The sequence below is a fragment of the Hemibagrus wyckioides genome, linkage group LG18 (genome assembly GCF_019097595.1).
Source record: "Hemibagrus wyckioides isolate EC202008001 linkage group LG18, SWU_Hwy_1.0, whole genome shotgun sequence".
Classification (NCBI taxonomy): Eukaryota; Metazoa; Chordata; class Actinopteri; order Siluriformes; family Bagridae; genus Hemibagrus; species Hemibagrus wyckioides.
Window position 1 is genome coordinate 23,315,644 of NC_080727.1, and position 11,760 is coordinate 23,327,403.

An 11,760-nucleotide genomic window follows, 5' to 3' on the forward strand; every position below is an offset into this window, starting at 1 on the left:
AATAATCAATTATACAGTAATGCTATTATACTGTTATTTTATTATTTGTTGTGTAAATGTAATTTAATTTAATTTAATTTAAATCATTTTTCTAATAACTGGAGAGATTTATCAAGTGACCTCTATCTCTCTTTTTTTTTTTTAATGATTCAAACAATGTAATATGACCTATAACTTTTTATAACAGGTCATCTCGTTATCTGATCACTGCACCTAGTATCTTCAAAAACCCATACCGCATCACGCTCGACTATAATAATCAGCAGTGCAAAAATAAAGCCTAGGTGTGAACCGAACGTGAAGAGTGAAGAGAAGAGTGAAGAGAAGAGTGAAGAGAACGTGGTAAAAGGTCACGAATTATGACACAAGAACTCTTAGACTCTTAGACTAATTTCTTGAGCAATACTTGTGACAGTTGTGACAACTGTTCCATGTGACAATGCTGCATCTGACAACATCCTTAATCCTTAACAACCGGCTCTGCTTTAACTTTTGAGAGAAATTTTGACTTGTTTTCAGGAGGTGGAAAAAACATGTGCATGTATGGTTCTGTCACACATACATTAGTGTGTGACGCTAAAAGGGGTCAGTGTGTTTTCCGCTGATGGGACGGAATTTGTGCTTATGTTAGTAGTACTGCATCAAGGCATCAGTTAGACCTCAGGTAAGTGAAGACTGAAAGCCTACACACATGTGAATTAGATTAGATTAGATTAGATTAGATTAGATTAGATTAGATTAGATTAGATTAGATTAGATTAGATTAGATTAGATTAGATTAGATTAGATTAGATTAGATTAGATTAGATTAGATTGTGTGGTAAGTTTATTTTTGGGCCTCGACCATCCCCTTAACTTCCAACTACTCAGCCTAAAACTCTTTAAAAAAAAACCTCATTATTAAAAATCAGACTTCATCAATAATTTCTATATGAAACTGAAGAACATTTAAAGCTTTTTTTCAAGCAAGAGTTTGGATTCTGTATCTTATTATTTTGCTAAAAGCACCTGAAAAATCAAAAAAGGAAAACAAACAGTCCATCCGGCAGTCTACCTTTTAAACTCATCTCACATTTAGAAATATAAAGAAATATAAAACACACCACGTCGTTAATTGAACACTGTTTTATTTGGGTCTCTTACCGCAGTATGAATTTTAAAAGTAGGAAGTGTTTTATTGAATACGTAAAAATAAAACAAGCCAATATCATCGAGCTGTAGGATCTTGAAGTGTTTGTGGAGATGGGAGACAGTATAGCTTTAAGGAAGAAAAATAAAGAGTAATTCAGGAGGCAATATTTGGACCAATGCTGTTGTTTTTGCCACTCAGTGTTTTCAAGAGGCTGGATGATTCAGTTTCTTCAGTAAACACTGGTTGAGACTGAGGAAGGAAGGAAGGAAGGAAGAACGTGTCGTTAATGTCTCTCTTTAAACACGATTTCTTTACCAATTTGCCAAATGTTTTTCTAATGAACATTAAATCAGCTCAACCTTTTATATTTTCACATTCTGCTAAAATCATTCTGACAGACAAGAATCAGTGACATTACAAAAAGAGATAAATACTTACGAGCACTGCTGCTCAAGCTGGAGGATACATAGCTACTCCCACCGGCTCCTCCTCCTCCTCCTCCTCCTAATCCCACTCCAAAACCACCTCCAAGGCCACCTCCAAAACTACTTCCAAGACCACCTCCAAAACCACCTCCAAGGCCACCTCCCAAGCCACCTACACCCAGACCCAGACCATAGCCATATCCACCTCCGAGGGAAAGACTAGTGCCGCCTCCTCCTCCACCTCCTCCTGCAGCAAGAGCCATAGCAGCTCCAGCACCTCCTCCTGCACCTCCTGCTGCTCTTCCTACTGCTGTCTTAGACATGTGCACCGTGACACCGCCCCCAGACTTCAGCCTAGGTCACAAAACACACACACACACACACACAATGACATTCTCTGTATGCCCACAAACTGACATTTAAAAACACAGAGCTGAATGAGAAATGGCTTCTGTTAAAGTTACACCTCCAGTGTAAATATCGTCATTTAATCACAGAACAGATAGAAGTACAAGAAATGTTTACTATTAAATATTTTATGAATTTTAAAAAATGTTAGAACTGAAATATTTTATTGCAGCAAAATCTTTATCAGACTAATCAGATACCTGTAGCACATTTTTTGTTATACTTTTATTCAACAGGTTTCACTGTGATGTTATCGCAGCTTTAGTAAAACATATTTCACTTTCATGAGGATCTGAAAGTGAGCAGTTTCAATTAAATTAAATTAAATCTGAATCTGTATCATCCTGCTCAATCTGGGGCAATAATCCTGACTAAATAAAGAATAAACAATAAAAACAAATGAATTATTTTACTCTAATAGCAAATCCTCATGTATTTAAGTCTTCCTTTATCAACGATTTTTTTTTATTTATTGTGAAAAATTGTGTACCTTTTATATATTTCTAGCTACATTTAAAGCTCTCAAAACAAATCAGTTCCTGTTATAACAGTATAACCGTTACCAATCCTCGTTCCCTCATTACTCTCTCTTTGACAAATCAAGATTTTTTAAAAATTTACTGGCAAAACTTACTGGCTTAGTGATAACTAGTGTTAGATTATGTGGATTATCTACTATATAATTATCTGGTGCTATAAAAACAATAACTTACATAACATGCTTTCTAACCAACCAGATTTGAGAATTCACCTGCATTATAGAATCTGTAATAACATGAAATATCTCTAGGTCTTCACAAATGTTTGACTGGTAGCCTATATTTATAGTTTATATTTTACAATATAACCCATTTCCCTGTAGGCTGAGAGTACTACGACCTATTTAACGATTTTCTAGGTTTCTAGATTGAGATTTTAAAGGTCATTTTAAAGCATTACAAAAACTGAAAAATATGAAACATGATACACAGAGGCTATTTTACAACAATCTTTACACCGATCAGGCATAACATAATGACCAGTGCCAGGTGACGTGAATAAGACTGATGATCTCCTCATCATGGCACCTGTTAGTGGGTGGGATATATTAGGCAGCAAGTCAACATTTTGTCCTCAAAGTTGATGTTAGAAGCAGGAAAAATGGACAAGCGTAAGGATTTGAACCAAATTGTGATGGCTAGACCACTGGATCAGAGCATCTCCAAAACTGCAGTTCTTGTGGGGTGTTCCCGGCCTGCAGTGGTCAGTATCTATCAAAAGTGGTCCAAGGAAGGAACAGTGGTGAAGCGGCGACAGGGTCATGGACGGTCGAGGCTTATTGATGCACGTGGGGGGCGAAAAGGTGTCAGAATACACAGTGCAGGATGGGTCAGAGCTGTTTGGGCAGCAAAAGGGGGACCAACACAATATTAGGCAGGTGGTCATAATGTTAGGCCTGATCGGTGTAAGTCGTTTTGATATAGGAAACATAGGATGTACAACAACATTAGTGTCTTGTGTCTTTAACTGAGAACAGAATAAGTACTTTTTTAATTTTATATTTTTGCAGCCTGGCATGAAAACTCTGTAGAATATCTCTGTACCTGTTCTCCTCACTGTCCAGGAGTTTTTTATAAGCTGTGATTTCGACATCCAGAGACATTTTGCTGGCCAGAAGTTCCTGGTATTCTTGTCCGTAATGTGTAATTTGCTATGAAACAGAATGAAAGTTGTTTATATAAACCAGGAACACACAATCTAACCTATAGAGCTGCATTTAGACGTAGATGAGTGAGAGTGGGAACCTTTCTGAGGTCATCCAGCTGGGACTTGAGCACGTCCACTTGCTCCTGGTAGGTCTCTGTGTGTGAGTTGGAGTGGGATTCAGCATCGTCCACCTGAGATTCCAGCTGGGCGTTCTAGAAGAGGAAAAAAAACATCATCCAGATAACAAATCTACACTACACACACACACACACTAAAAACACTTATACACAGTCTTAAATATAGAGTCAAGAATAATGCTATGGCCAAAACAAACACACACACACACACAGTTAAAACAACCTATATATACACATCATTTTTTTTGTCGGAACAAGGAAATGAAATGAAACTTTTGCCAGAATTGTGCATAAGCTACACATACGGTACATAAGATAAAAAATTTTGTTATAAATGATGATGAATATCTCTAGATTTCCAACAAAAAATCTAAGTGAACACACACCAGTGATTTGAGTCGGTCAATTTCCCTCTGCACGGAGTCAATCTGTAGTTTGTAGACTCGCAGCTCCTCTTTAGCTGTAGTGAGGGACTGAATACTGGGCTGAGACGAAACAGTCATCATGGAGAGCTAAAAGCACAAAAACATCAGGGATATTAGAAGAATCTTTATCAAAATATATTACAACCTGCACCTGCTGTATCATGAATGTAGACGTGTTGAAGCTTTTAATTTTAATCATGCTGTGAGTTACCCCTGACCTTTTGATTTCTTCGATTATATTGGCCATTTTGTGGAGATTCATGACATTAAATCCTAATCAAGTTCCACAACTCTTGAATGATAAATGCAAAATGGCAAAACTCTTATTTAAAGTAAAGAATTGCAACAGTAAATGATTAAATTAAATTAAATTACATTCTATAATTATATTATACTTTATTATTATATTATATTATATTATATTATATTATATTATATTATATTATATTATATTATATTATATTATATTATATTATATTATATTATATTATATATTTGCATTTTATTAGCTTTGTACATGTTCTTTGTCAATAAAGCTAATATTTAGATATATTATAGATATATATTTTATATTACTTAAGAATGTTTTTATTACCATTTCAACAATATTTTTTTCTTTGAATTACCTTTTTGTCTTTAATTATTATATTATATTATATTATATTATATTATATTATATTATATTATATTATATTATATTATATTATATTATATTATATTATATTAATAATAATTATATTATCAGTAAGTTTTTATTGTAAATGTCCACTAGGGGGAGACAGAGGCATAACATTTTTATGACCTAATCAGTGTCTACAATGACTGTAGGGTTTAATTTAAGCAGAGACTCTGAGTGTTGTTGTTTGATAATGGAGGATTTGGAGTGAGGATTCTTACACTGTCCTGCACGGAGAGAAGTGCATCCTGTTTGCTGCGATGTGCCAGAGCTTCATAGTGAGCTTTAACCTCAGCAAGGGCAGAGGTCAGGTCTTGCGCCTGTGCTGTGTTATCCACAGAGATGGAGACAGCTGACTTCACGCTGCCGGTCACAATATTCCTGACCTCTTTAACTTTCTGAAAGGTACAAACGCCACACACACTGTGAGATGGTTTTCAGTAAACACAAAAACAATGTATAATGCATTATAGAAAATGTTAGTTTTCAATAGCTGTGGAAGTGTGTGTGTACTCACAGTATCATACACTTGCTTGGACAAAGCAATCTGATCTTCCAGACCAGTAATGCCAGCTTGCAGCTCAAAAATGGTAAGGTAAAGGTTGTCCACTTCCTATTAAAAATGATTAATATACAAATAAATATTCAGCTCTCTCGAACATTTTGCATTATTACAACCTGAAAGTGAAATATCATAAATCTAAAAGCATCCATTAAAGCATGGTGCTGGTAGTATCATGCTGACCCTCTTGATGGCCTCTTGGTTGCTTCAGTGTTATTGCCGATTCATGACATATAATCCCAAGGGGTTGTAAATACTTGTGCATGGCACCGCATCAGTAGAACATATTTACTCTAAATTTCATCTAAAATCTAAATTTCGAGAAAATGTCCTACCTCTTTTAGAGTGCTCCACTCCGGCTCCAGAGATTTGGTCTGAGCCACTTCCTCTTCATATCTTACAGGCCAGGAAAGAAATGTTTTACTGGACATCTCCCACAACAAGCAGAATACAAACTCACATACATAGTTCTCATTCATTTTCTAGCACACATTTCCTACCTGGCTTGAACGTCAGCGATGATGCCTTTATAGTGTTCTATTTCAGCAATGATGGCCTCTTTATTGGCAGTAAGGGCATCAATCTGTAATTTGTAGTTTCCTATAGCTGATGTGAGCAGGATGGTGGTGTTGGCAGGACCGCCCTGCTCAGGATTGGTGAACATGGCAATCTTGGCTTTGAGTATAGCATTGTGCTGCTCCAGTGACCGAGCCTGAATCACATCGGTCACACAGAACATCAGAGTTAGGTTTCTGTAGACGTTTGGCAGTAAACATCATTAATTTCGTTACAGCTGTAATGAGCATGATGCTTCTCCCAGGGGCAGATGTATGAGCATGGAACAGACTTTTTTTAATGAATTTCATGAACATGTCTCTTGACTGGTGCTGAGATATTATGTTTCTTTACAATAAGACTTTCTTATGGACACAGAGTAATGATCAATTCATTCACAAGAAGAGAATTGCTCTAAAAACTAACAAATCATTTTGCTATACATTTACAGTAAGAAATAAAAGACTGTCAGAAAACAATATTTATGTCCCTAAAGCACAACAACGTACCTGGAATCTCAGAGATACAACAATAGTTCATTTGGGACAAATTACGTTCCTCAGAGGTACAAAAGATGTAAGATCGATGGTACCATCCTATAAAGAAGTAACTCACTCATAGAACCACAGTCTGTACTTTTCTGAGAGTGACCTTACCTTATCAATGAAGGATGCAAATTTGTCGTTGAGGGTTTGCAGCTCTTCTTTCTCCTTCAAGCGTGTAACCTGCACGGTGTCCATGGATGGGAGTGTGGGGTCAATGGTGGGCACTGGACTGACACCTGCATCCACTGTGGTGCTGGCACTCAAAAAAGAAGGATTAAAACCGTAACTTCCAATTTTGAAGACACGGCCACCCAGACGAGCTCTTAGAGGAGCCACACCGGCCCTGAAGCTGCTGATTCTGGCACCTACAGCTCCCAATCCCAAACCACCACCTAGGGCAAGTGTGCCTCCACCCAGGCCGAAACCTGCTCCACCCAGGCCAAAACCTGCTCCACCCAGGCCGAAGCCTGCTCCACCAGCACCTGCACCAGCACCTGCACCAGCACCAAACCCCAGACCTAGACTTCCATATCCAAGCCCCAAACCATGACCTCCACTGATGGCTCCAGTGCCCCTTGCCAGGCCAAGTGAACGGGACAGAACTATGTTAGAACCTGCGCCTCCTTTGCCTCCTGAGAACAGACGGTTGCCTCCATAAGTGGCTCCATATCTAACTGCCCCCCCACTTATTTTAACATTTCTGTCAGTCATATTGTCTCAGAGCTGGGGTCCAGGTTTTGCAGAGGAGTCCTGGTGCTCAGTCAGGTTGTCCCACACCCTCTCTGGCCTTTAAATAAACCAGCCTTTACACAGCCTGCTCACGTCGGTTGCTGCTGATTTGCTGTAGCTCTGTGCCAATGTAAGTCACATGTTCAAGCTTAGCTGACTGGCAGGCCAGCGTCTCCCCTAGAGGCACTGATCTGCCTCAGACATGTTAAGAGCGACTCAATAACCCAAGGCCTGAATACAGTTGAGCTGTTTCTGTTGAAACTTTTGATTGATGCTGAAAAGTACACTATTATACTGCCTAAATCCCCAAACAGCTTGACTGACAGACTCATGAAATCCCACCTCTGGTTTTTGATACTAAGTGGAACATTAAGAAAGCTGTTTGCCATGAAAGTTACATGCTCTCACAAATCAACATTGGTTTGACAGTGTGAGGCAAGTGAACTTTATTCTCAAATAGGCTTTTGGCCCAAAGGAAAGAGAATCAAATTTACTGCACAGTTGAATGGTATGTGACATGCTGTAACAGAAAGATCTGCTGGCAATACTGAATCATGAAGCCTTATTTACCCTGCTTTAACCTGTTATGTAACTGTGAAGGTTTTTGGTTAATTCCAGGTCATGCACAGACATAGTACTCAGTATAATAACATTTTCACCCTGTAAAATCCTCCAAAAAAACCTTGATATTTTGCACAGCAGGGGATTTTTTGCTAGCTTCTTGACTCATAATAAAAAAATGAATAGTAATATTGGCAAATTCTCAAGGGTTCTGATTTGTGGAATCATTAACAAGCTTTTCTTGGAAGCTGAAGCGGGTTGAGTGTTGCCTGTGCCGGTCTCTCACATTATAAAGTAGCAGACACCATCCTCAAATATCAAGAGTCATACCTATCTATGCAAATTATGAAACTATTCAATTCCAAGTTTATTTTGGATTCCTACAGGTGAGTGATTTCATTCATAATCTCCTACCACATTAACATTCACAGTCTGCTACAAAGAAAATGAACACAGACATTATGACATAATATCCTGAGTAGTGAGAGGTGAAGTGAATAAGACTGATGATCTCCTCATCATGGCACCTGTTAGTGGGTGGGATATATTAGGCAGCAAGTCAACATTTTGTCCTCAAAGTTGATGTTAGAAGCAGGAAAAATGGACAAGCGTAAGGATTTGAGAGAGTTTGACCAAAAGGACCAAATTGTGGTGGCTAGACCACTGGATCAGAACATCTCCAAAACTGCAGCTCTTGTGGGGTGTTCCCGGTCTGCAGTGGTCAGTATCTATCAAAAATGCCCCAAGGAAGGAACAGTGGTGAACCGGTGACAGGGTCATGGGCGGCCGAGGCTCATTGATGCACGTGGGGAGAGAAGGCTGGCCCGTGTGATCCGATCCAACAGACGAGCTACTGTTGCTCAAACTGCTGAAGAAGTTAATGCTGGTTCTGATAGAAAGGGGTCAGAATACACAGTGCAGGACGGGTCAGGGCTGTTTTGGCAGCAAAAGGGGGACCGAAAAAATATTAGGCAGGTGGTCATAATGTTATGCCTGATCTGTGTATTTAGACAGCGAAGACAGTTATTGTACACTGCATGCATTTGTGACATATTTTGAGACTGATTATTAAGGATATTGATGGGCTTGCCACATTAGTTTTGCTCACTCTATCAAATTAAAAACATAAACTGATGCCCATTATAAATGACTTTCGTTCTGAAATGGAACCATCTAAAAACTGTGAATTTAAAGCTGAGATCAAACTGGGAACAGATTATCAGTGGACTGTACAAAAAACCAAAAACCCTCATTTGTACCCTCATTTGTAGGGTTCTATATAGAACCTAATATGTTCCCCCAGATGTAATCTTAGATTTGCGCATATGCATGTGTATGTATTTTTTATTTTTATTGAAGAAGAAGGAGAAGAAGAAATACTGTGGGATTTCCATGCCAGAAATTCATAATGAATAATTTACCAGGTGCATAGTTTAATACCTTTTATTTAGCATGAATAATTTGCAACTACAATAGCTAGCTTCCATTAATACACTATAAAATATTCAAAAAAACAAAATAGAAAAACAACAGTAAAAGTTTATATTATTTCCTTCAACACTAGACTTGATTATCCTTTTTTTTCCTTCTCTCAACCAGTTAAGTGTTCTGCAAAGGTAGGTTATACTTTAGTAAACGCTTCATGTACAAATGATTTCTTATTATATATGTTTGGTATAATTGCTATCTGACTAAGCTGACGTCTAAAATGACATATGGCAAATTGATAAGTAAACACATGAATAAGAACAATTCACATTCTTTTAACCATCAGTCGTCAGGAGCTTTCTCACATTTCTCTCTCGTTATGCAAGTTCAGGCAAAAACAGTAATGCTTTTTCATACAGTACAGACCTTAAAGCCCTTCAGTATATTTAAAATTTTTTTTTTAATACGTATTACATAAAAAACTTTATTTGTTCATCAGAAACGCTCTAGAGCAGGAGGCAAATCAGCGTGGAGTATCATAGGATCAGCACCTTGGAGAGCAGCGATAGGTAAAACTGCAAGCTCAAGGTTGAGGAGCTTCATCCACAGCTGGCCTGATGTTCTTCTGTACATCTTTAATGTCCACACACAGTGCAGTATATATAGATGGCTATTGAATATATTAAAAGCAGGGAAAACATATTCACATAGCCTAAATGAGTGTTGTTTGTTTTGTTTTGTTTTTTTTGCTCCTTTTTCTATAGAGGAGAAGAAAACGGGAAAAAAATGCACGTATGTCCCACGTATGTTATAGAAATACTAAGCGGCATGGGTGTTTCACAATGCATCCAGGACATATACAAGTCCCGTATAGTTCGGATCTCCATGTTATCGTGATACAGCTACAGCCTCGAGGACTCCGGCCTCCACGGCTCCGGTCTGCGTGGATAACTCGGCGGTGTCCTGACGGCCAGGCGGAGGTTCGGTGCATCCGGCGGCAGGACGCGCGATCACGCAGCGATCCGCTTTCCTTGCAGCCGGGACAGGGCTGAGCTGATCCCTCTCATATTCCTCCTGAGCTCGTTGGATCTTCCGCCTCTTCATTTTGCCTTTATGGCAGTGGTGCGTGGTTAGAGAAAGCGCCACGATGCCGACGATCGCGACGCCAAGGAGGATGAGTGCGAAGGTGGAAGAGAGCGGCGGCGGGAAGGGCTCAACTTTCTCCGCGCAAGTGCCATTAACGCAGCGCCAACTCTCCGTGGTCCTGAAACTCATCTCCACTGGGCTGCAGGGATCTATCCCACACTGAAAAAGATGCCGGGCTGGGTGACAGTTACGCGTCGGTTTCCTTGTGCACGCCGCCGCCAAAAAAAACCGGTAATGGCCGTGGCGCCGGTTCCACCGACAATCCGAGCTCGCCGGACAGCTCTGAAACGGGATAAGAGTGAATGTCCTGGTACTGATAGACGCCTTTGTTCAGTGTTAATTAATAAATACCACACCGAAGAAACTAACTATAATCTGACCGTATCATATAAAACGTTTCCAAGTAAAAACGTATGGACAGAGTCCGGCTTCCCAGTGTTCCAGCAGTCCGAACCTGTGCGGGAGCAGTGCTGTCCGAGTCCCCCGTTCCCTCTCTCCCTCTCTCTCTCCCTCTCTCTCTCTCTCTCTCTCTCTCTCTCTCACACACACACACACACACACCACAGCCCAGCACACACACAGCCCAACACAGCACACACGTCTGTCTTCCTATCCCTTCTATTGAAATAATCATTACATCAATGCAGCTAATTTATACTATGCTACAGCTACAATCTAACCATAAACTTAATCTCGAAAGGAAATCAATTGGCTTTGCTGACCATTCAAATGTCGCCACGAGGTCAAACTATTTGATATTCTTGTCCTTACGAGGCATTTAGTTCCCACAAAGATATAAAAACATGCCTACATACCAGACAATACCTACACCCACCCACCGACCCACAGTATACACGCACATACACACCCCTCAGAACTCGGGCAGTGACGTCATCGCCATCACCCCGACGTCTGTGTGTCATCACGGGTCAAACGGAGCACTCACTGCGGTGAGGCAGTTATAAATAATCAATTCAGCGCCTGAGTGAATGCTTAATGAATGACTTCCGTTTGTCTGGGAAACCTGTATTTTGTTTAGTTTGTATTCAAATACAGTAAGCTGAAGACATCACAGAGAGACTTTCCTGAAGAGCAGCTCCTAAAGCTTGTCTCTTAGAAAGCAGTTTGCTTTAAAATACTTAAGGGTTCTTCAGTTGTCCTTTTAATGGACCATTTATGAAGAACTCTATTTAGATGTTCCTCTTGAATGTTCCTCTTTTTTAAATGGTATAAAATAGAAGCTAAATACTCTTAACTCATCTTAAAGGACCCGTGATGTACGTTTCTAATCAGTAATCATGACGCTAGAACATATGTCAGTCAGAATCCTAAATCAAACTTACAT

At 39.3% G+C, this 11,760-nt stretch overlaps 2 protein-coding genes across 2 annotated transcripts; both read right to left on the reverse strand.

Annotated features, from left to right (window-relative positions):
- Positions 1-1,110: 1,110 nt before the first annotated feature.
- Positions 1,111-7,333, reverse strand: si:dkey-183i3.5 (uncharacterized protein LOC566445 homolog). The gene is made up of 10 exons (XM_058415997.1): positions 6,663-7,333; positions 5,952-6,163; positions 5,787-5,847; positions 5,407-5,502; positions 5,111-5,287; positions 4,175-4,300; positions 3,750-3,863; positions 3,549-3,655; positions 1,571-1,911; positions 1,111-1,381 (listed from the first exon to the last, which is right to left on the reverse strand). Exons 1-10 carry the CDS (start codon positions 7,260-7,262, stop codon positions 1,362-1,364), a joined length of 1,854 nt encoding a protein of 617 aa, XP_058271980.1. The 5' UTR covers positions 7,263-7,333; the 3' UTR covers positions 1,111-1,361.
- A 1,977-nt stretch (positions 7,334-9,310) lies between these two features.
- si:dkey-183i3.9 (uncharacterized protein C11orf87 homolog) lies at positions 9,311-11,254 on the reverse strand. The gene has a single exon (XM_058415858.1). It carries the CDS (start codon positions 10,542-10,544, stop codon positions 10,158-10,160), a length of 387 nt encoding a protein of 128 aa, XP_058271841.1. The 5' UTR covers positions 10,545-11,254; the 3' UTR covers positions 9,311-10,157.
- Positions 11,255-11,760: the final 506 nt, after the last annotated feature.

What these genes read in the sequence shown, in the direction of transcription:
- si:dkey-183i3.5 (XM_058415997.1), bottom strand. Translation starts at nt 7,262, where the DNA reads ATGACTGACAGAAATGTTAAAATAAGTGGGGGGGCAGTTAGATATGGA. An exon ending in TTGCATCCTTCATTGATAAG is followed by an intron (nt 6,164 to 6,662) that starts GTAAGGTCACTC and finishes GATGTGATTCAG; the next exon opens with GCTCGGTCACTGGAGCAGCA. An exon ending in CCAAGCAAGTGTATGATACT is followed by an intron (nt 5,288 to 5,406) that starts GTGAGTACACAC and finishes TGTACCTTTCAG; the next exon opens with AAAGTTAAAGAGGTCAGGAA.
- si:dkey-183i3.9 (XM_058415858.1), bottom strand. Translation starts at nt 10,544, where the DNA reads ATGAGTTTCAGGACCACGGAGAGTTGGCGCTGCGTTAATGGCACTTGC.